Consider the following 24,389-nt stretch of genomic DNA (forward strand, 5'->3'; position numbering starts at 1 on the left):
CTCGATTTTGCATGACACCAGTTCAAACAGCTCGTGACTCTTTGGCAAACCTCATCCCACTTGCGTTGAGCATTTGCTCACGAATGTCATGTAACGGTGCAGCCTTTGTGTTAACACATTACTCAAACCTGGCATTGCATCACACTGGGAAGCCCTCAGGGCAGCTACTTCCCCAATGGCTTCCAGCCAAGCGGAGGTGGGTAGATCAGGTCACAGCCAGATATGAGTGATCATGAAGCAAGAATGAGATGGGCTCCTTATACAAAACTAACTCCTCCATCTTCTTCTGGTTCTCTTCTCCCTGCCTCACAAGCTCCCGCTCCTGTTCTCCACAATGCCTTCCATCTCTGCTAGCCAGGGCCTGAGTTTACAACACGTAGAATCATATGGTTAGACAGACTGCAAGGGTCAAACTCCTTTACAGATCTATTTCCCTAACCAACCTTAAGCTAACTTGAATTCTTTAACTTTATACTTATCCTACAGTTTCCTCTTCTATGACATAGGGACAATGAGACTGATCCTTCTCTGGGGAGCGGTGAAGACTGATTCACTCCTGCCTGGGAAGCTCTTCGGGAGCCAGGTGGAAAGTGCCAGAGAAGGGGCAAGGCTGAGGGTGGTGCAGGGTGTGGAGGCCTTTCCAGGGGCATTGCAATGTCTCACTCTGAGCTCTGCGCCACGTTCCCAAGCAGCGGGACCTTGGCTGGCTCCCTTTGTTCCTGCCCCATGCAAGGAGAGCGACGGCAAGCTCCCTAGGCTAATCGGGAACCGTCTTTGGACTCCAGGTGTAGGGGACTCCAGTGACACCACCCCAGGCAGGCAGCCTGAGTCCCACCGCTCTTCATCTTTGCCCTTCTCCATGCCCGCCGGCCTGCCCTGCCCAGGGTCCCATGGAGCCGCTGGCTTCCAGGGCTGCATGATGAACAAGGAGCCGGGTGCGGCAGAGTCGGGCTGGGCCTCATACAGAGATCGCTAACCCAGGGGTCAGCAAAGCCCTGAGGGGCCCATTCCTGGCTGGCCCCTTTGCCCCCCCACTGAGCAGCCCATGTCCGGATCGCCCCTGTGCCCCCACCAGCCAACCCCCACGGGCCCATCCAGCTCCCCCAGACCCACCTCCCGCTCTGCAATGAGCGGCCCATTCCTCGCTGGCCCCTTTGCCCCCCCCAAACAACCCCCCCGGGCCCATCCAGCCCCCCCCGCCAACTCCCCGCTCTGCCCCCCATCCAGCCCCCCCACAGGCCCAGCCAGACCCCCTGCCAACCCCCCGTTCTGCCCCTCATCCAGCCCCCCCCAGGCCCTACCCCCCCGCTCTGCCCGTGCCCCTCTGCCCCCCATCCAGCCCCCCACGGGCCCAGACAGACCCCCTGCCAACCCCCTGCTCTGACCCTCATCCAGCCCCTCCAGGCCCTACCCCCCCCTCTGCCCGTGCCCCTCTGCCCCCCATCCAGCCCCCCACGGGCCCAGACAGACCCCCTGCCAACCCCCTGCTCTGACCCTCATCCAGCCCCTCCAGGCCCTACCCCCCCGCTCTGCCCCCCATCCAGCCCCCCACGGGCCCAGACAGACCCCCTGCCAACCCCCTGCTCTGACCCTCATCCAGCCCCGCCCCGCCCCGCCAAGCCCCGCCCCCGGGGAGCCGCCGGCGAGGCCGCGCCGTGAGCGCGCGCCGGGCGGGGATTGGCTGGCGGGGCGGGCGGGCGGTGACGCGGCGCTGCTGACGCGGGGCGCGCGCGGACACGTCGCACCCGCCATGCGCCTCTCGCTGCTGCTGCCGCTGCTGCGGCCCGCGGCGCCCGTGGCCGTCGGGGTGTCGCTGGGGCTGACGCTCAGTCTGCTCAGCGCCGGCTGGGGCCAGGCGCCCTGCGGGCCGCGCGCCGCGCGCCGCCGCGGCCCCGCGCCCGCGCCGCGCGCCGGCCCCGCCCCCCACCGCCAACCGCCGCCCGCCGCCGCCTCCTGGGAGCTGCGCGTGCTGCCCGCGCGGCCCGCCGCGCCCGCGCGCGCCGCCAGCAAGGCCGTCAGGTGCCGGGGCGGGGCCGGGGGCGCGCGGGGGCCGGGGGCGGGGGCGCGCGGGGGCGGGGCCGGGGGCGCGCGGGGGCGGGAGGGGCTGTGAGGGCGGGGGGCGCTGTGGGGGTTGGGGAGACAGTGGGGGCGGGAGGGGCTGTGGGGTGAGTTGTGGGGGTTGGGGAGACGGGGGGGCTGTGAGCTGTGGATTGGGGGGTTTGAGGGGCTGTGAGGGCGGGGGGCACGGGGCGGGAGGGGCAGTGGGGTGGGGGCTGTGGGGGGGCTGTGGATTGGGGGGTTTCAGGGGCTGTGGGGTGAGTTGTGGGGGTTGGGGAGATGGGGGGGCTGTGGGGCCAGGGGGGCTGTGGGTTGAGGTGTGGGGGTTGGGGAGATGGGGGGCTGTGAGCTGTGGATTGGGGGGTTTGAGGGGCTGTGAGGGCGGGGGGCACGGGGCGGGAGGGGCAGTGGGGTGGGGGCTGTGGGGGTGCTGTGAATTGGGGGATTTGAGGGGTTGTGGGGTGGGGGCTGTGGGGTGAGTTGTGGGGGTTGGGGAGACGGTGGGGGGCAGTGGGGTGGGGGGTTTGAGGGGCTGTGGGGGCCGGGGGCGTGGGGCGGGAGGGGCTGTGGGTTGAGTTGTGGGGGCGCTGTGGATTGGGGGGTTTCAGGGGCTGTGGGGTGGGGGCGGGGGGGCTGTGGGTTGAGTTGTGGGGGTTGGGGAGATGGGTGGGCAGGGGGTTTGAGGGGCTGTGGGTTGAGTTGTGGGGGTTGGGGAGATGGTGGGGAGCTGTGGCTTGGGGGGTGGGAGGGCTGTGAGCTGTGGATTGGGGGGTTTGAGGGGCTGTGGGAGCAGGGCGGCTGTGGGTTGAGTTGTGGGGGTTGGGGAGCCGGGGGGATGTGGGTTGAGTTGTTGTGGGTGGCTGTCAACTGTGGGGTGGCGGGTTGTGGGGATGGGGGGTTTGAGGGGCTGTGGGAGCAGGGCGGCTGTGGGTTGAGTTGTGGGGGTTGGGGAGCCAGGGGGATGTGGGTTGAGTTGTTGTGGGTGGCTGTCAACTGTGGGGTGGCGGGTTGTGGGGATGGGGGATTTGAGGGGCTGTGGGGCCAGGGGCGCTGTTGGTTGAGTTGTGGGGGTTAGGGAGCTGGGGGGATGTGGGTTGAGGGGATCGGGAGCCGTGGGTTGGGGGGTCACGTGTTGAGGTGCCGGGGGAGATGGGAGGGGGGCTGGGTTGATGACGTCCCAAGGGAGGGGGGCCAGCTCTGCTCACCATCCGTGTCCCGGACGGAGCCTCCCCTGTCTGGCGTCCTGCAGCCCCCAAGCACCCAGTGTCCCCGGGGCTGGCCCTCCAGCTGCCCCGGTGTGTGAGCCAGGCCCTGCGGCGCTGGCACCCTTCCCTTCCCATCCAGGGGCGCCTGCTGCACCCTGCGGTGGCGCTGGGGTGCTCCATGCCCAGGCTCGCCGTCATGGGCCAGCCCAAACCACATGGGGGCAGAGGACACAGCAGGGTATGCCGAGGCAAATTGGAACAGGTGCCTGATGAGTCTGGCTCCCCAGTGTGGTAGGGTGGGGAGTGGGCGTGCCACGAACCCTGAGGCTGCCTTCCATGAACGGAACAACCACTGCAAGGAGACGGAGCTCACAGGGAGAGAGGACGGGTGGTGGTGGTGAGTGACTAGGGTCTGCCCACTGGAAAGTAATTGGCAGCAACCTGGCCCTGCTGTTCCCCCAGCCCATTTCATACCAGCTCCGCAGCCAGAAACCCAGCAGCCTTAGAATCACAGAATATCAGGGCTGGAAGAGACCTCAGGAGGTATCTAATCCAACCCCCTGCTCAAAGCAGGACCAATCCCCAACTAAATCATCCCAACCAGGGCTTGGTCCAGCCTGACCTTAAAAACTTCTAAGGAAGCAGATTCCACCACCTCCCTAGGTAACGCATTCCAGTGCTTCACCACCCTCTTAGTGAAAAAGTTTTTCCTAATATCCAACCTAAACCTCCCCCACTGCAAGGCTTCATCCTGTGTCCCAGGGCCCATCATAGTACAGGGATTGGGGTGGTGGGGAGTGACCTTAAATGGGAGGCCTGGGGCAGGGGGAAGGCTCAGAACTGCTGCACTGGGCAAGGTCTGTTACAGACCATGGTACAGCTGCCTCTGGATGTGAAGCGCAAGGGTGATGCTGTGAGTCTGGGGGAGAAGTGCCTGGGCTGTGGCATATAGCTTGTCCCTAGGGCAGCGGCCGCTGTAGTCGTTCATGTTGGTGCAGCTTGCAGGGTGGCTTGGAGCTGTCAGTGAGGGTACCGGGGGGCAAGTGTGGGGCTCTGACTTGTTTCAGAAGGGGCCCTGAAGGGGTTGGGCTTCAGCTGTGGCTCAGCCGGGAGAGTGCTGCTGGCCGCCCAGACTGTGCTTCCTCCATCTGCTCCGTGTGACTGACTGGTTCATCCCTTTATTGGCCCTTCCAGGAGAGCTTGGCCGCCCAGGAAGTCTTTCTGCAGAAATAGTTTCCTTTGGGGGCAACCTGGCTGTGCACAGCCGCTGCTGGCTGAGCTGACGGTGCCCCATTCCCAGTGCTGCTGCTCTGCATCCTCAGACTGTTCTTGCCCCAGTGCCTTGCCTTATCACAAAATGTTTCCTGGCCTGCAGGCCCCGCTCCTGGCACCCACCCCGTTGTTGACTTGTTCTCTCTATTAGGAAGCTTTTTCTCTTATCTAATGTCAACTTGCCCTGTGGTGGTTTGAGGTCATTCCACCTTGGGCTGCAATATCCCAAGCTAAGCAGGGTTGGGCCTGGTCAGTATTTGGATGGGAGGCCTTTGTGGACATCCAGGAGCTACAGAGAGCAGGGTGAGTGACTGCAGGAGGCGCTCTCCCCTCGGAGTGCTAACCGCAGGACGGTGCTATGGGGCACTGTAGCTGCTGGGGATACTGTTGTTCAGAGAAGATGCAGACCGTTGTAGACATGCAGGAGCGATGGAATTATTGCGGCGGCTGTACACCGATATGAATTAGGTTAACTTAATTATGTAGTGTAGATATGGCCTCGGGCTTTTCTAGTAGCAGCTGTCAATGCATTTGGTGAAGCTAGCTCAACACTTGCCCCTTTCCCTGCGTTGTGGGATCTGCTGGAGACACATGCAGCCTAAACTCTCCCTGCTGCTCCTGTGCCCTGGGAGCAAGTCTTCGGGGCCGCCCCAGACTCTGTGCCTTCACCCTCTCCTCCCCATCATGCTGCCCCCTCGTGTTTGGCACTGTGGGAAATGAGCCAGCTCTGCTGATGCAGCAGGGGAAAGGTTTGGTGTGAGGGAGCCTGGCACGGCCCTGCTCCAAGGGAGGCCTCTCCGGAGAGGAGCCTCTGGTTCTGTCAGTTCCTGTCGCCCGCAAAGGGTGCGTACAGAATTGCCTCTGCCTGATTCCCTGTCATGCACTTTTCTGCCTGCTCCCATCTGTTCCTTGATCTCTCCTGGCTGGGTGCCCTGCTGCCCCAGCCAAGCCATCTCTCCTTTGTTACTGCTTGGGCCTAGCTGCGCTTTGGGTGTTCTGCTCTGGGCGCCGAGTCTCTGGTTTCCCTCCCTCTCCTGCTGTTTGCAGAGTCCACCTTGATCTGAGTGCAGCTCCCCTTGCCCTCCTCCTCCAGAAAGTGATCCAGCCTTGGCGCAGGGGCATGAGCTGGTCCCTGGGCTCAGCACTTGGCAGTGCTGGGATCCCGGCAGGGTGCAGCACAGAGCACCCAGGGAGCGGGCCAGTGAATGAGCCCTGTTGTCCCCTGGAGGAGGCGAGAGGGCAGGAAGTGGAGGGGCTGAATGAAGCCAGTGTGTGTGCGGGAGGCAGCAGCACAGGGTTGTTTCCTGCCTCTTGACTGCACTGCATTGATTAAAATCCAAGAGTGATGTGAGAATCATGCAGCTCTGGCTGGCGCTGCTGTGAGTGGGGCTGGGCCCTGGGCCCCTCAGCAGCCAGCACTGAGACCAGCTCCCTCACACCCTCTTCACAGGCTTCAGGTGCCTTTCCTGCTGGTGGGGCCTTACATGGCCTCCCACGTTTGGGCTCTGGGTGGTGGGCTGGGCTCAGGAGCTGAAATCCTGTTTGGAGAACAGCAGAGGCCCTGTGATTGGGTGGGTGTTTGGGGAGAGCAGAGTCCAGCTCTGCCCCTCCTCCCCCCAATGGGCAGTGACTCACCCTGCAGGAGTGGGTCTCTGGTCTCTCCCCTAGTGCTGGTGCTGCATGGGCAGTGGGGGGCCGGTGCTCGTCTCTTTTGAGCTATAGGACTGTGACTTGTGACAGCTCACTCCTGTGTGAGGGATGGGTCTCCTAGCAGGGGGGAGCTACAGCAAAGCAGGTGCCTGGGGGGTGGGAAATGCATGGGGCAGGGGCAGCAGAGTGGGGGCTCTGGGAACTTGCTGTGTGTGGCTGCTCCTGGAGTGCTGAGATCCTTTCCATGGGCAAAAGGCTGTGCTGGAGCTGGGATTCCTGCCTGAATCGTGGGCTTAGTGGTGAGGAGGTGCCATTGCTCCTGGGCTGTGGGTAGAGCCCTTCCCCTCCCTGCACCTCCTCGGGGGTCTGCCAGCATCTTCCCACCAGGCAGACCGGGTCCCACCCCCAGCTGCCCCTTCTCTGCTGCAGCAAGTTCAGGCCTCTCAGCCTCACCTCCTTTGCGGCTCTTTCCTGCCTCACGTTCATCACACCTCTGCTGCGCCCGCCTTACCCTCTGCACCTTGCAGAACCTCTCCTCGCCCTGACCTGTGTGGCATCCTCCCGTCAGGGCCCGCCAGCGGTGCAGTTGCCCTGTCATGGGCTTGCCAGTTGGTGTGAGCCACGTGGCAACCAGGTGAGCTGGGTTAATAGGCTTGGGACCCTTGAGCTGTGCCCTGGGGGGCCTCATGCTACTGCCACCCTGCCCCATTGCACACCCAGCTGTCTAATTAGACTGAGCTTTCTGGGGCAGGGCCCACCCGGCTCTGGGTCTGCGCAGCCCTGGTGCACTAATTGGGGCGCTCTCTGCAGCCATCCATAAGGGGCAGCCCCCCAGCTGAGTGGGTGGGGCCATGGAGCTGTGTCCCAACCTTGCCCCTGCCCGAGTGGGGCTGGCTGATGTGCAGGGCCCTCTGGAATCGGGCACGTAGGCCTGTCCCTTAGCAATGCCCCAGGGCTGGTGGTGGGCTGTCCTGGAGCTTGCCATAGGCCTTGTGTCTGCCCTGGCATGTGCTCCATTGAATGTGGGAGCCCTGGTGTGGTGACCAGGGGGCAGCTATGCTGCATGTACATACCCTAGCCAGAGACTCTCCTGGACTGCCCCATGTTGCCTACAGGAAACTTCTGCACCCACCAAGGTCTGTGGGGTGAGGGTCTACATCCCAGGACATGCAGCTGCTTTGCTCCACTCAAGTTGCACTCAGCTCCCCTCCCAAGAAGGGTTTGTTTGGAGTGCTGTGGTGCCCTGTTGGTGAGGGAGCATATCCCGCCCCTCCTGCAGTCCAGTGGGCTCTGCCTAGTGGCTCCCCGGCACAGATGGGGACCTGGCTTAGGCCCTTCCCCCAGGCACAGTTGTGGGATGCAGTGTGGGTCACAGGCCAAGCCTGTGGTGGCAGCGGGAAGCCTGGGTTAGCAGTGGTTGGGTTGGTGCTGCCTGGGCCCATGGTGTCTCTGTTGCCCTGCGTGTGGGAGCCATGTGCCGTAACCTCTCGGGTCAAGGCAGGTCAAGTCCCCCTCCCCTGACCCAACGTTGGGGGAGGGAAGGAGAAGTATGGTCAGCAAACTCCCTTTCCCCCCACCCACGACATGCCCCGGGGCCACCCAGTGCAGAGCTGAGAGGACACATGCTCACACTCCTTATCCTGCTCCTGTGTGGGGGATTAGGAATTAGCCTCTTTAGAGCACCATGTGGCTGCTGGAGCTGCAGATGGCTGGGATGTCCCCTGCACAGAGGAGGGGGTTCTGGAGGACCAGAGAGGCCCATCCGAAGGCTGGCTGTTGGCTATTCTGGTCTGTATAGGTTTTGTACTGTACTTGTCCCTGCAGCATCTGGGCCTCTTCCAGTGGGGCATTCAGCCAAGTGACTCCACATCTGCCACGTGTTCGTTCTTTTCTCCGCTCCCCAAAGGAAGGGGAACGTGCTGCGGGGAGTCTGGATTTGGGTCTATTTTTATAATGTAGATGTGCCTGTTGCTTTGTGTGCATTAGAGGAGGCAAGTTGAGAAAACATGCCTGATGCTTGGAGGCTTGTGAAAGCCCTTAGTTCATGGGGGTTCTGCTGGGGTTCCCCATAACCTGGGTTGTCCCCTTCACTTACCTCTGCCCCAGCTATTCACCCCCGCAATCATAGAATCATAGAATATCAGGGTTGGAAGGGACCTCAGGAGGTCATCTAGTCCAACCCCCTGCTCAAAGCAGGGCCAACCCCAACTAAATCATCCCAGCCAGGGCTTTGTCAAGCCTGACCTTAAACATTCTAGGGAAGGAGATTCCACCACCTCCCTAGGTAACGCATTCCAGTGTTTCACCACCCTCCTAGTGAAAACGTTTTTCCTAATATCCAACCTAAACCTCCCCCACTGTTCTGTCATCTGGTACCACTGAGAACAGTCTAGATACATCCTCTTTGGAACCCCCTTTCAGGTAGTTGAAAGCAGCTATCAAATTCCCCCTCATTCTTCTCTTCCACAGACTAAACTATCCCAGTTCCCTCAGCCTCTCCTCATAATTCATGTGTTCCAGTCTCCTAATCATTTTTGTTGCCCTGCCCTGGACTCTTTCCAATTTTTCCACATCCTTCTTGTAGTGTGGAGCCCAAAACTGGACACAGTATTCCAGATGAGGCCTCACCAATGTTGAATAGAGGGGAACGATCACGTCCCTCGATCTGCTGGCAATGCCCCTACTTATACATCCCAAAATGCCATTGGCCTTCTTGGCAACAAGGGCACACTGACTCATATCCAGCTTCTCGTCCACTGTAACCCCGAGGTCCTTTTCTGCAGAACTGCTGCCAAGCCATTCGGTGCCTAGTCTGTAGCGGTGCATTGGATTTGTCCGTCCTAAGTGCAGGACTCAGCACTTGTCCTTGTTGAACCTCATCAGATTTCCTATTGGTGCCATGACATTCTCTGCGGGGAGGGGATCTCCATACTTGGCATTGAAGCGGAGACCCAGTGAGGGCATATATTGGGTATCTGTGCTAGGGCAGTGTCTCTGTGCCGGACTCATGGCGGGGATCATTGGCTGACCCTTCACCAGTGTGGGAGTCCTGGGCGTCTCAGACACAGGCGGGGCCCCTGCAGGCGTGGCTGGGGGATTAACGGGTGTGGCCCAATGGGCAGAGCACTGGACTGGGACACAGGAGCTCTGGGTTCTCTTCCTGGCTCTGTTACTGGCCTGCTGGGTGCTCTGGGGCCAGTCACTGCCCATCCCTACGACGGGGTTGATGACGCTGACGTCCTTTGTGAACCGCTTTCAGAGCTGTGCAGGAGACGTGTCAGACAGGAGCAGGGCTAGCCAGGGCGGCGATCTCTGTAACAGGAGAAGGTGGCGAAGGGTGGGAGCAGGGCTAGTCAGGGCAGCGTGCTCTGCAACCAGAGAAGGTGGCGAAGGGCGGGAGCAGGGCTAGCCAGGGCAGTGCGCTCTGCAATGGGAGAAGGTGGCGAATGGCAGCCGGGGTCACAGTGGCATTGGGGACTACGGAAGGGGTTCTGCACCAGGGCGGGGCTGTGAGACAGGGAAGCTCGCTGGTGATGTGAGGGGATGCAATGGGGGGAGGAGGCTTGTGGCTCCTGCTGGGGACTTGCTGTGTATCCCGCCCCACCCAGTCCCCGCCTCTCGCTCCCCAGCTGTTGCCCTGAATCTGTCCTGCCTTCTGCCCCGGAAGGACCCCTGCTGGGCAGAGATGGGGATAGCTGGTCATCACATATCCCTCTGCCCCCCACCTCTGCATCTCTGCAAGCTTCCCCACAGCAGTGCCCGGCCTGAATCCAGCCCTACTCAAAGGCTCAGATGCACCTTATCTGTGGTTTGGGGAGAAGCACAGAAATCCAGAGCCGTGCCTGGATGCTGTGACTCGTGTGGTCAGCGGGATCAGCCTTGTGGGGCTCAGGGGCAGGTCTGAACCTGGCTGGCTGGTGGCAAGTTCCCTGTGGTGGGGAAAAGGCTCGCTCACGTTCGCGCTCTGCCCTTCCAGGACACGGTACATCAGTACGGAGCTGGGCATCCGGCAGCGACTCTTTGTGGGTGTGCTCACCTCCAAGAGCACACTGAACACGCTGGCTGTGGCTGTGAACCGCACGCTGGGGCATCGGTTGGAGCGGCTGGTGTACTTCACGGGCACGCGGGGCCGCAAGGTGCCTCATGGCATGACGGTGGTGACGCATGGCGACGAGCGGCCCATCTGGAACATGTACCAGACCGTCAAGTACATGCTGGACCACTACGTAGGCGACTTTGACTGGTTCTATCTGGTGCAGGACGACACCTACACCGAGGCTCATCGCATCAGCCGCTTGGTCGCCCACCTCAGCATCGACACCCTCCTCTACCTGGGCCGGCCTGAGGAGTTCATTGGGGGCGACACCGAGGGGCGTTACTGCTACGGTGGCTTCGGCTACCTGCTCTCCCGCAGCCTGCTGCTGCGCCTGCAGCCGCACCTGGAGAACTGCCGTAACGACATCCTGAGCGCCCGGCCCGACGAGTGGCTGGGGCGCTGCATCATTGACTACACGGCCATCAACTGCGTGGAGGAGCACGAGGTTAGAGCGCCCCCCCTCACCCCCACACTGGCCCCCTGCCCCCATCAGCCCCCACTCCTACACTGGCCCCCTGCCCCATCAATTCCCACACTGACCCCCTCCCCCAATCAACCTCCACCCCCCACAGTGGTCCCCATGAACCTGCACCTTGCCCCAATCAACCCCCACCCCTACACTGGCCCCCAGCCCCCAACTCCTCCCACACTGACCCCCTGCCCCAATCAATCCATACGGACCCCACCCCCTGCCCCCCCCGCCCCAATCAACCTCCATCCCCCACATCGGCCCCCTCCACCCCATCAACCATCACCCCCTCCTTGATCCCCTGCTCCCCTTTCCCCCACACTGACTTCTCCACCCTGTGATGGATTTACCCCAGGGTGCTGGCTGGAACTGGGGTACCAGTGAGCCCGCCTGACCCACCAGCCTGGTCTCCCTTTACACTATACTGCTGTGCAGCCTGCCAAGTGTGCGCCCCCCCCCCCAGGCTTCAGGCTGCACGTTACCAGCACACACACAGGTAGGGACACACCCAGCTGCTGAAACACACAGATGCAGAAATCAGCTCTGCATGGGAAGGCTCAGCTAAGGGACTGCCCAGTACTCAAGTGAACACCCCCCTCTAGAGGGTAAACCCCAAAATATACCGTCTTGCACTGCACAGAGATTTGTATAACGTAAGCTCATGAAATTCGCCCCCTTCCTCAACGTGGAGAGGAATATACACAGCTTATGCCCCATGTATAATTTCCACACACTGGTTTTAGACCAAACAAAAACAAGTTTATTAACTACAAAAGCTAGATTTTAAGTGATTATAAGGGATAGCAAATGGATCAAAGCAGATTACCTAGCAAATAAAACAAAAACGCAATCTAAACTTAATATACTAAAGAAATTGGATATGAGTAGCAAATTCTCACCCTAAGGGTATGTCTACACTTGCAGAGTTTTTGCACTGTAAGTTTCACCGGTGATAGGGAACGGTGAAAGAACAGCTCTGGTTTGTGTACTCACTTACTTCCACAGGCATCAGAGAGTGTTTACATTAGCAGCACTTCCATCCCCGATGAGAGCAGCTGTCCCACAGTGCAGCTCTCTCGCTAGGTCTTGTGGGAAGGGGGGTGAGCGGAAGGCATTCTGGGTCCCTGCTCAGTGCCCCGTGCTGCCCTGCTTCATGTCCCAGCAGCACCATTGCTTTCTTGTTTCTTTCGTGGCATTTTTTTTTAACCCCCCCCCCCCACACACTGTCTGACTGCTTTCCCTGCCACATCTACAAGCAAAGGGAAAGGGAGTTTCAAACTTCCTGGGGCTTACATGGGGTGGGGCGGATGTCCCTTGACCTGGCATCAGAGCAGTGGAGATGCTGGCCAGAGTGGTCACTTTTAGAACTGTGGCATATCCTCCGGAGGCCAAAACGTGTTTACACAGGTTGAACATGTCTTCACTTTCACAACATCACAAAAAGAACAGTGGAAGGAGCTGTATGCCTTTCGTGAAGGTGGTTTTCTTTTTGTGATGAAACTTCTGAATTTCACTGCAAAAAGTCATTAACAAGTGTAGACGCTCCCGCAGTTTTAGCGCAAAAAAGGGACTTCTTGCGCTTTAAATGGCAAGTGTAGACATGGTCTTAATGTTTTTAGACTGTTTGCAGAGATTCTTGATGGTAAACTGCACTTGCGTGCAGCTTAAAACTCCAGGTATTCCTTTCACAGACTAAAAAGAAAAGGAGTACTTGTGGCACCTTGGAGACATAAGCTGTAGCTCACGAAAGCTTATGTTCAAATAAATTGGTTAGTGTCTAAGGTGCCACAAGTACTCCTTTTCATTTTGCCAAGACAGGCTAACATGGCTGCTACTCTGAAACCTTTCACAGACTAGAAATCCTGCTAGCCTGGGTTCAGCCGCCTCCCCTCCTCCTCTCCCCCCCCCCCTTCAGTCCTTGTTTTTCAGGTGTTTCCAGCAATCTTCTTGGGTGGGGAGTCAATGAAGAACCATTGATGGTGTCACTCCCCTGCCTTAAATAGCTTTTGCATATAGCAGGAACCCTGTGTCTCCCAGGCTTCGTTTCCACGCCTGTCAGTGGGAGGACACTGGTATTCCAAGATGGAGTTCAGTACCAGGTGACTTGGTCACATGTCTCTGTAGAGCCATAGGAGCCATAACTTGGAGGCTGTTTGTAGTGTCCCCAGGAAGGCTCCCCAGTGGGAGATTAGCACTTCTAAGACCTATTGTTCTCCCTAATGGCCCTTCCCAGTCAGCCATCTGGACTGATTGCATTCTACCCAGTGGGCGTTCCCCAGGTGTAAACACATTTGTAATAGATACATAGACAATATTCCTAACTTCAGATACCAACATGATGGGTGCATACAAGTAGGATAATCAGAGTCAGTGAATCAGAACCTATTCAATGACATCTCACATGCCCTGTCTTGCATAAAATACATCCTAGTTATGCCATAATCATATCATATATAATAATAATACTATGAAGAATATGGGGCATAATGCCACATGGCCCATCTCACTTCCATACTGCCCCCTGCCCCCATCAACCCACACTCCCCACAGTGGACCCCTCCGTCCCATCATCTGCATAAAGGAACAAGAGGTGAGAGCAATCTCCCAACTAACCCCCATCCCTCCACCCCATCTACCCCCCACTGATCATAGAATCATAGAATATCAGGGTTGGAAGGGACCCCAGAAGGTCATCTAGTCCAACCCCCTGCTTGAAGCAGGACCAATTCCCAGTTAAATCATCCCAGCCAGGGCTTTGTCAAGCCTGACCTTAAAAACCTCTAAGGAAGGAGATTCTACCACCTCCCTAGGTAACGCATTCCAGTGTTTCACCACCCTCTTAGTGAAAAAGTTTTTCCTAATATCCAATCTAAACCTCCCCCACTGCAACTTGAGACCATTACTCCTCGTTCTGTCATCTGCTACCATTGAGAACAGTCTAGAGCCATCCTCTTTGGAACCCCCTTTCAGGTAGTTGAAAGCAGCTATCAAATCCCCCCTCATTCTTCTCTTCTGCAGGCTAAACAATCCCAGCTCCCTCAGCCTCTCCTCATAAGTCATGTGTTCTAGACCCCTAATCATTTTTGTTGCCCTTCGCTGGACTCTCTCCAATTTATCCACATCCTTCTTGTAGTGTGGGGCCCAAAACTGGACACAGTACTCCAGATGAGGCCTCACCAATGTCGAATAGCCTGTGGGGAGAAGCTTAAGGTGAAATTGAACCTCCTGCTACCTCCTCACTGACCCACAACCTCCACCCCCCATTAGTCTTAACTCCACTCCATGAACTATATGGATGAGCACAGTCCCCACCCCTCTCCCCAAGCAATTAGGGATTGGGGTGTGACGTAGGGCAGGCATTACCCCCTCTCTACCCCAGCTCAGGGCCTGCGGTACCAGCACTCAGAGCAGGGATTGGGGTGTGATGTGGGGCAGGCATTACCCCCTCTCTCTCCGGTTCAGGGCCTGCGGTACCAGCACTCAGAGCAGGGATCGGGGTGTGATGTGGGGCAGGCATTACCCCCTCTCTCTCCGGTTCAGGGCCTGCGGTACCAGCACTCAGAGCAGGGATCGGGGTGTGATGTGGGGCAGGCATTACCCCCTCTCTACCCCGGCTCAGGGCCTGCGTTACCAGCACTCAGAGCAGGGATTGGGGTGTGATGTGGGGCAGGCATTACCCCCTCTCTCTCCGGTTCAGGGCCTGCGGTACCAGTACTTTGAGCTAGGGAAGAACACGGACCCGGAGCGGGAGAGCGACCCCCGTTTCCAGAGCGCGTTCACTGCCCATCCCGTGCTGGACCCTGTCCAGATGTACCGGTTGCACAAGCACTTTGCCCAGGTGGAGCTTGAGAGGACGTACCAGGAGATCCAGCAGCTCCAGGTGAGGCTGGAGGGAGAGGGGGAGTGTAGAGGGGATGGGCCCAGAGCTCTGAGTCAGATGAGCAGGGAGCAGCCTGGCTATGGCTTGGGTCACCTTGCCCTCCAGGGAGGCTTCCCATTTCAATCTCAGTCTGCTGCACCTGCCTTAATGAGGCAGCCAGAACACAGAATCCCCCCGGCCTGTGCCCTGGCACAGGGGCCAAGGCATCTTCCTTCACCTTCTGTGCTGGTGATATACCCCGGCAGAGACGGTTCTGCCAGGAGAATGGGCCTGCCAGGGTGGTGGAGCATGCTCTCTGCGGGCAGTTACTCTGGTAGATCTGGGCTGGCTTGATCTCTGAGCCCAGCCTTGCACTATTGCCCAGCTGAAGTGCACCTACGGCTCGTTGCATTTCTCCTGCAGGATTTCATCAGTTTATTTCTTTTAAAGGCAGAAAGGATCCCTGTGATGGAGGTTATGCTCTGACCTGCATAACATAAACCGAGAACTTCCTCAAAACAGTCCCTGGCTGAACTAGAGCAGATCTTCTAGGAAATGTCTAGTCTTAATTTTAAAAACTTCCAGTGGTAGGGAATTTTCCATGACCCTTGGTAAACTGTTCCAGTGGCTAATTACTGTCACTTAAAAATGTACACCTTATTTCTAGTCTGAATTTGTCTAGCTTCAACTTCCAGCCATTGGATCACATTAGACCTTTCTCCCCTAGATTGAAGAACCTTCTATCATCAAATTTCTGTTCCCCGTTTAGGTACTTGTAGACGTGGTCAAGACACTCCTTAACCTTCTCTTTGTTAAGCTAAATAGATTGAGCTCCTTGAGTCTGTCACTATAAGGCAGGTCGTCCAATCTGTTAATCATTCTTGTGGCTGTTCTCTGAACCCTCTCCAATTTATCAACACCCTTGAATTGTGGACACCGGAATTGGACACAGGATTCCCCCAGCCATTGCACCAGTGCTGAATACAGAGGTAGTATAATATCCCTTCTCCTACTTGATATTCTAAGGATGGCCTTAGCCCTTTTGGCCACAGCATCTCCCTGGGAGTTCATGTTCAGCTGGTTATCCACCATGACCCGCTGGTTCCCCAGATACAATCCCCCATTCTGTAAGTATGACTACATTCTTTGTTCTTAGATGTATGTCTTTGCATTTGCCCATACGAAAAACACATTGTTTGCTTGCGCCCAGTTTACCAGGAAATCTAGGTCATTCTGTATTGATGACTTGTCTCTCTTCTTTATTTATTTTTCCCCCAGTCTCTGTCATCTGCATCTTCAAGACTAACCAATTTATTTGAGCATGAGCTTTCGTGAGTGTGACGAAGTGGGACTGTTCTTAATGTTTCCTCTGAATAGTGTGGGGGTGCCTCAGTTTCCTCTAGGCAGTTCTTAAGTATCTAGGGGGTGGAATAAGGGTGTATGATCATTGCAGAGCCCTAGAGGGCATGTGTGTGCAGGGGTCTGGACACAGAGGATGGCCGACACCCTGTTTCCTGGCAACTGATGGCCTGGGCCCTTCCCCCCCTGCAAGGTGAGAGCTGAAGGGTTGGAGAACAAAGGAATCAGGTGACCACCTGGCCCGGGAAAGGAACAAAGCCCAGAGGAGGAGGGGCTGGAGGGGGTTTTCAGTTTGGGGCTGGCTGGGACATGGAGTGAAGTGCAGACGTGGTTGTCTGGCTCACTGCCCCCCAAAATGGACCCAGCTGAGGGGTCCCGTTCTCTGCACCTACAAGCTCTGTGTTAGACCATGTTCCTGTCGTCTAATAAACCTTCTGTTTTACTGGCTGGCTGAGAGTCACGTCTGACTGTGAAGTTGGGGTGCAGGACCCTCTGGCTTCCCCAGGAGCCCCGCCTGAGCGGACTTGCTGGGGGGAAGCGCACGGAGGGTCAGAGGATGCTGAATGCTCCGAGGTCAGACCCAGGAAGGTGGAAGCTGGGTGAGCTGTGTGTCCTGAAGACAGGCTGCTCACAGAAAGGCGACTGCCCCAGAGTCCTGACTGGCTTCATGGGGAGCAGTTCCAGAGCATCGCCCAGGGACTCCGTGACAGTGAGCTACAGCTCACTTCATCGGATGCATACCGTGGAAACTGCAGTTTCCACGGTATGCATCCGATGAAGTGAGCTGTAGCTCATGAAAGCTCATGCTCAAATAAATTGGTTAGTCTCTAAGGTGCCACAAGTACTCTTTTTCTTTTTGCAAAGACAGACTAACACGGCTGTTACTCTGAAACCTGTCATCTGCATGTGATTTATCAGTGATTTTGTTTTTTCAAAGCCATTGATAAACATGCTAAATAGCATAGGGCCATAAACTGTTCCCTGCAGGACCCCATTAGAAACATGCCGGCTCGATGATGATTTCCCATTTACAATTACATTTTGAGACCTAGTAGCCAGTCTTTAATCCATTTAATGTGTGGCCATGTTGATTTTTTTTTTTGTATCTTTCTAGTTTATTAATTGAGTTGTCACGTGGTGCCAAATCAAACCCTTTACAGAACTGTGTACAGTAACTCCTTGCTCAACGTTGTAGTTATGTTCCTAAAAAATGTGACTTTAAGCAAAATGATGTTAAGCGAATCCAATTTCCCCATAAGAATTCATGTAATGGGGGTGTTAGGTTCCAGGGAAATCTTTTTCACCAGACAAAAAACTAAACTAAAATGACACACACACGGAGTATAAGTTTTAAACAAACAATTTAATACTGCACATAGCAATGATGATTGTGAAGCTTGGTTGAGGTGGTGAAGTTAGAGGGTGCGATATTCCAACCCTGATATTCTATGATTCTATGATATTTCCCAGGGAATGCCTTACTGCTAAATGATGAACTATCACTCGGCTGAGTCCTCAAGGGTTAACACATTATTGTTAATGTAGCCTTACACTCTACAAGGCAACACGAATGGAGGGAGGGGAGACAGCATGCCAGACAGAGAGACACACCCTGTGTGTGGGAGAGAGCGAGAGATGCGCATTGCCCCTTTAAGTACGCTGACATCACTCGCTAAGTACATTGCCTTTTTAAGTACATCAGGAAGTTGAGGCAGAAGCTGCGGCCAGCAAGCACTCTCTGTCCTGAGCCCTATCTTTCCCCACCCTGCTCTATATGGAGAAGGGGTAAGTGGGGGGCAGAAGTAGTGGGGCGGGGGACACCCTGACATTAGCTCCCCTCTTCCCCCCTCCCCTGCACAGCAAGCAGGAGTCTCCCCGGAGCAGCTCCAAGGCAGAGGGCAGGAGCAGCACATGGCAGGGGCTGGAGGGACAGCTGAACTGCTGGCAATTGGTAGCCTGCTGGGTGGCTGCTGCACAGGGAACTTAGGGAAGCGGGGAGCTGATGGGGGTCTGCCAGCCCACACTGGTTCCAAGCCCCCACCAGCTCGCAGCAACAGGCTGCTCTTCCTGCAAGCAGTGGACAGAGCAGGCGGCTGCCAAACAACATTATAAGGGAGCATTGCGCAACTTTAAACAAGCATGTTCCCTAATTGATCAGCAACCAAACAATGTGAACCGGGACGACTTTAAGTGAGGCGTTACTGTAGATGCAATATATTTACTTACCTTTATCAACCAAGCTTGTAATCTCATAAAAAAAATCAAGTTATTCTAACAAGATCTATTTTCCATAAACCTGTGTTGACTGGCATTAATTACATTACCTTCCTTTAATTCTTTATTAATAGAGTCCTGTATCAGCTGTCCCATTATTTTGCCCAGGGCTGATGTCAGACTGATAGGCCTATAATTCCCCAGACCATCCCGTTTACCCTTTTTGAATATTGACACACAATTCCCCAGGGTTCCATGACCCACTAAAAATCAACATTAATGGTCTAGAGACTTTTTGTGCCAGCTCTTTAAAAACTCTTGAAGGCAGGTTATCCAGACCTGCTGATTTAAAAATGTCTGAATTTAATAGCTGCTGTTTAACATCTCCAGAGTTACTCATGGAATGGAAAGTGTTTGATCATCATGTGACATGATGACATTATCTGGCTTTTTTCCACCTCCAGAATAGAAATATTTATTGAACACTTCAGCTTTTTCGCATTATCATTGACAGTTCTACCATTTGCATCTAGTAATGGACCGATGCCATAGGTAGGGTTCCTTTGGCTCTTGATATACTTTAAAACCCCTCCTTCTTATTGTCTGTAACTCTGCCGGGCGGGCTGGGATGGAGCTGCAAGTTGCTCTGGTAAGAGAAATCCCGACTGGGCGTCTGTCTGTACCGAGGCCAGAGCTCTTGGCTGTGGCCTTGGGAGATAATGCCCTGGCCCCTGACCTTCCAGGTGCCTGTGAATCCCCACAGCCCTCCGGAGGCTCCTCAGAGCTTCCATGTTGTTAGTGTTTGACATGTAACAAATCCTGGAGCCCAGAGTAAGTACCTGGGGACTGGAGAAAAGCCAACGTGGTGCCAGCATTTAAAATCCAACCTGCCATTGTGTGTGGATGACTCACAGGTTTCGATGATAAAGGTAACCGTTACCATGATACACCGAGACTCTGTAAGGCATGTTTTAGCCCCACATGGTGTTTTTGATTAAACAAAAAAACAGCACTCCACAAAATCAATGCAGCCTGTCTGAAATGGATTAAAAACTGGTGAACAGATCTCCAGAAGTCATTATAAATGAGAAATTGTCATCCACTGTGGGGTCTGTCTGTTGGGGTCCTGCAGGGCTCTGTTCTTGGCCCAGTGGTATTCAGTCTTTTGTCAGTGATGTGGAATTCAAATAAAATCACTGCCGGTAAAAATCTGCAGATGACGCAAATTGGTTGAGTTGTAAATAACGATGGGGACAGGTCTGTGACACAGACTGCCCTGCATCACTTGATAAGGTTGACTCACATGAACAACATGTGTTTTAACACAGCCAAATGTGAGGTCATACGCCTAGGAGAAAAGAATGTAGGTCACGCTTATCCTGGAAAGCCGATACGTTGAACAGGAGTTAGGGGTCACGGTAGGTAACCAATTGAACGTGAGCGTGCAGTGCTGTAGCTAAATGGGCAAACGTGATCCTCAGCTGTATAAGCAGGGGAATGCCAAGTGGAAACAGGGAGGTGGTATTCCCTCTGTGTATGGTGTTAGACAGAGCAATACTGCATCCTGTGTCCAGTTCTGGTGTCAACACTTCAAACAGAGCATTGGAAAAACAAGGGCTCGGAAAAGAGCTACAGAAAGGGTTTGAGATCTGAAAAGCTGCCTGACCATGAGAGACTAAGGCAGCTCAATCTATTCAGTTCATGCAAGAGAAGGGTATGAAGTGGCTTGGGCGTATGCAGTGTACAAATACTGACACCGGTAGATTTCTCCTGACCGAGGTCTCTAACCCAGCAGACAAGGCAGAGCGAGACCCAGTGGCTGGAGCTGAAATGAGACCAATTCAGAGTAGAAATGAGGCACAAATGTTTAACGGGGTGGGAAATTAACCACTGGCACAGGTCACCCAGGGACCAGACTGAGTTCTAAATGTCGTGCTCTAGCTCAGCCAGGAATGGGAGGCTGGTTGCAGGAGTTGCTGGGGAGGGATTGTGGCCTGTGCTAGGCAGGATCTCAGACTGGGAGAGGGGGCCGGACCCTTCTGGCCTGTCTGTGAATTTGTAAATGTTATATGATGGTAGCGCCCACAGGCCCTGCCCAGGATTGGACCTCGTCATGCCAGGTGGGAATGGTCAGAGCCAGTCCCTGCCCTGAAGGGGTCAGCCTAAAGACCCAGCTGAGGGGTAGAGGTGGGAGCCATGCCTGGGACATCGGAGGGGTGGAGGTGGGAGTGGTGCAGGACAGCAGATTAGCTGGGGGGATTGGACAGCCAGTTGGAGTCACTGTAGAGTTTGTGTAATCTTGGGGAGAGCAGCTGTCGAATAGTCTCAGCCCCTTATAGTATGGGTTGGTGCTGCCATCTGATGGGGGAATGGTGTCATTGCATAGCTAACAGTGCATCCCCGTCCCCTGGAGTGACAAGGTCGGGGAGGTCACATCTTTTACTGGACCAACTTCGTCTGGCGCGAGAGGTGCTTTCGAGCCACACAGAGCTCCCCTAGAAACTCTGGGATTTGGTAGAAAACCGGGGGTGACTGTGTGCCTGGGAGGAGCTAGGCCAAGCGGTGGAGGGTTGGTGTGGGGGACTGGAAGGTGTCTTGTTCCTGCTTCAACTCCCCTCCCTCCTCGTGCAGCTGGAGATCCAGAACACCAGCAGCCTGTCTGCGGACGGAGACCATGGTGCCACGTGGCCCATTGGCATCACGCCCCCGTTCCAGCCCAAGACGCGCTTTGAGGTGCTGCGCTGGGACTACTTCACGGAGGAGCAGTTGTACTCATGCGTGGATGGCTCCCCCAAGTGTGAGCTGCGCGGCGTGGACATGGCTGATGTGGCTGACGTGGTGGCCATGGCCATGGAGGAGCTGAACCGCAAGTACCAGCCAGTGCTGCACATCCGCAAGCAGCAGCTGGTGAACGGGTATCGGCGCTTCGACCCCACACGGGGCATGGAGTACACGCTGGACCTGCAGGTGGAGGTGGTGACACAGAAGGGGCACAGCCGCTCGGTCATCAAGCGCGTGCACCTGGTACGGCCCCTCAGCGAGGTGGAGATCATCCCCATGCCCTACGTGACTGAGGCCAGCCGCATCAACGTCATCCTGCCGCTGACGGCGCATGACCGGGACTACGCTAGCCACTTCCTGGAGGCGTATGCGGCGGCCGCCTTCGAGAGCAGCGAGAATGCTGTGCTCACCTTCCTCTTCATCTACGACCCCTTCGAGGCCCAGCAGGTGGCACAGAACGACATCTTCGGCCCGGTCAAGGCCAGGATTGCCGAGTACGAGCGCAAGTACACCGAGGTGAAGATCCCCTGGATCAGCGTCAAGACGGACGCGCCCTCCCAGATCAAGGTCATGGACATCATCTCCAAGAAGCACCCCGTGGACACGCTTTTCTTCGTGGCCAGCGTGGACACCGAGGTCACCACCGACTTCCTGAACCGCTGCCGCATGAACACCATCAACAGCTGGCAGGTCTTCTTCCCCATCCACTTCCAGGGCTACAACCCGGCCATCGCCTACCACAACCAGGCGCCGCCCGCCGCCCTGGATCTGATGCGGGATGCTGGGCGCTTTGACCGAGACGTCTTCCACGAGGCCTGCTTCTACAATGCTGACTACATGGCAGCACGCACCCGCATGGCAGGCGACGCGCAGGAGAACGAAGACATCTTGGAGACCCTGGAGATCTACGACATGTTCATCAAGTACTCCAGCCTGCACGTCTTCCGGGCCATGGAGCCTGCCCTGCTGCAGCGCCACCGGCCGCACCTCTGCAACCCCCGCCTCAGCGAGGAGATCTACCACCGCTGCATGCAGAGCAACCTGGAGGGGCTGGGCTCCCGCTCACAGCTGGCCATGGTGCTCTTCGAACAGGAGCAGGGCAACAGCACCTGAGCTGCAGAAGGGGCTGGCTCAGCCAGCCTCCCCATGGCCTGCCCCACCTGCTCTGCTGGCTCTGGTTGTTCTCCCCCTCGTGGTGCAGCAGGCATTCTGCTGGCCCAAGGGGAAGCTCCCTGCAGACAATGGGCTGGATGGGGGCAGGGGAGTGTGGGGGGTGGGCTCAGACCATCTAGCTCTAGCCAGCTGGCACTGGCTGGGCTGGGGCGCTGATAGGGGACCTGTGATATCCTGGGGCTGGGAGACTCATCTGGGAGCCAGGCCATCTGGGTTCTGCTCCCAGCTCTGCTCTGTACCCTGTCTGGTCTCAGTGTCTCCCTCCCCCCTCTTTCCATGGGACAGTGACACTGAGCAGCCCCTGGGAGTGGGGTTCATGGGGTCTGGCCCTTGCACTTGTCCTGACGCTGGGCTGGGCAGGGTCCCAGGGCAGGTTCAGGGCTAGCGCCAAAACCTCTGCTTCCATGAAATGGCCGTGGAAGGCTGAGGGTGACTGGTGGAGGAGGCTGGAGACTGCAGTGGGCTGGGGCCTCTCCCTGTCTCCTCCACACAGCGCTTCGGCCATGTTGGGGATGCCACCTCCTGGAGCAGCATGGACCCTCTGCTCCTGTGTGCACGGGATGCCTGGCCCTGCCTGCAGTGTGCAGCTTTGCCGGGCTTTGCGTGTTGGTGAGTGTGGGGCATTGATGTGGGTAGAGTGACTTGTGGGGTCAGGGCTGGCCATGTGACACCATCCCACAGAGAGGTGCAGCACTCCCTGTCTCTTGCCCTCTGCCCCATAGACTTCGCTGGCTCCAGTGGGCTGAGGCTCCCCTCCCACGGCTGGCAGGGTGGGGCTCCAGCCTTGGAGCATGTGGCTTTAAAGAGTAATTGCCTGGCTTTGCGCCCCAGGTGCTGGCCACCTGGGATTGGAGGCTCTGAGAACCCCCTGTTTGGTACAGTGTGGAGTGCTCCTGCCCTGTCACTCAGCCCCTCACCCACGGAGTCCCTGGGGTGCTGCAAGGCAGGAGGGATTAGAGCTGGAGGCCCTAACAGGCCCGATCCAGGGCTCTGTGTCCCAGGGAGCTCAGGGTGCTGGCTCCTGGCGTGAGTTCCTGAAAGCGCAGTGTGGGCTCTGGGCAGCTGGAACCTGGTTAAACCTGCAGCTGTAGAGCAGGGGAGGGTTTCTTTGGTACGTATGGAGCAGTGCATTTAATGGCAGTGCATTGCAGCTCTGGCCATAACCTGCTGGCCTAAGCACTCCAGGCTTTGGGGGGAGGGGGAAGCTTACAGGGCTTGGACCCCAGGACGTGTGGGTGCAGGGAGGACCGGGGGTCCCTCTATTCACTAACTGTGTGCTGCTCCCCATGGGAACTGTGACCCAGGCCGTTTTGGCCTCTGCAGTATTTTAATAGGACGGGAGAAGGCTGCAGCCCTCAGATGAGAGCTTTCCATGGGAGGTTTGAGCTGTCTCTGCCGCTGGCCCAGCAGGCCTGATGCAGCCACCCCTGCTGGTGCTGTCACCCTTGGGGCTCTCCGTGCCGCTGCTCGCAGGGCTGCATGAGGGGATGGGATCCTGTCCCCACTGGCCGCAGGCAGAGCCCTGTGTAGGGACACGTCTGCTGGAACGGGCCCTTCTCCGAGCAGGCATTGACTCCTGGCTTCTTCGTGGAGCTGTGCTCTCTGCACTGAGCACGCTGGGTGGGGTGGGTGATGCCTGGGTCTGACCCCAGTCAATGCTGCTGGGGCTGCCAGAAAGAACGGGACAGATCGGCTGCAATGTGCATCTCCAAGGAGCAAGTGACAGAGGAGCCAGACTTGGCTCCAGGTTTATATTTAATGGCAGGGGTTGGGTTATTGTGTTTACACTGCAATAAAACGGAAAGGATGAATTAGTCTGGCTGTGAATTCTTCACTGCTGGAGGGGTGGGGCAGCAGGCGCCAAAGGAGGGGGGAGAGGGAGTTGTACCTGGGCGCCAGAGCTGGGCTCAGAGAGGGGAGCCGGATGAGGAAGGGGGGCCAGCACCTGGCGGGGGAGGGTCCCAGGGCAGGGCTGTCCCTCCTTTACTGTGTAGCTGAGGGGTGACAGTGGCTGTGCCCCCATGTGCTGGTGGGCGGCTGTGGCTGTGCCGGGAGGCCGGGCAGCGATGCCTCCCGTGTGCTGCCCTGGCGGGGGAGCCTTGGGGCTCTCGGGGTGCACAGGACGACATGTCTGCTGCTTCTGGGCTGCCTCACCCCTTCTCCCTGGAGCCGGACTGCGGGGAGCCGCTTCCAGCCCATGCTCCGTTCTGGCTGTAATGGCCACTCCTGGTGTTGGGATGGGCCCATCCCCTC

The 24,389-nt window shown here is 57.0% G+C and overlaps 1 protein-coding gene across 3 annotated transcripts; it reads left to right on the forward strand.

The window, feature by feature from the left end:
* Window positions 1-1,727: 1,727 nt before the first annotated feature.
* Window positions 1,728-23,947, forward strand: CHPF (chondroitin polymerizing factor). 3 transcript variants are annotated; one of them, XM_078854748.1, is made up of 4 exons: window positions 1,728-2,019; window positions 10,162-10,726; window positions 14,448-14,630; window positions 20,814-23,947. In XM_078854748.1, exons 1-4 carry the CDS (start codon window positions 1,751-1,753, stop codon window positions 22,074-22,076), a joined length of 2,280 nt encoding a protein of 759 aa, XP_078710874.1. In that variant the 5' UTR covers window positions 1,728-1,750; the 3' UTR covers window positions 22,077-23,947. The 3 variants fall into 3 exon arrangements, with proteins under 3 accessions (XP_078710874.1, XP_078710876.1, XP_078710875.1); XM_078854749.1 differs by lacking the exon at window positions 1,728-2,019 and adding an exon at window positions 3,237-3,660; XM_078854750.1 differs by lacking the exon at window positions 14,448-14,630.
* The last annotated feature ends 442 nt before the right edge of the window (window positions 23,948-24,389 follow it).

Source organism: Lepidochelys kempii, chromosome 11, assembly GCF_965140285.1.
Source record: "Lepidochelys kempii isolate rLepKem1 chromosome 11, rLepKem1.hap1, whole genome shotgun sequence".
Classification (NCBI taxonomy): Eukaryota; Metazoa; Chordata; order Testudines; family Cheloniidae; genus Lepidochelys; species Lepidochelys kempii.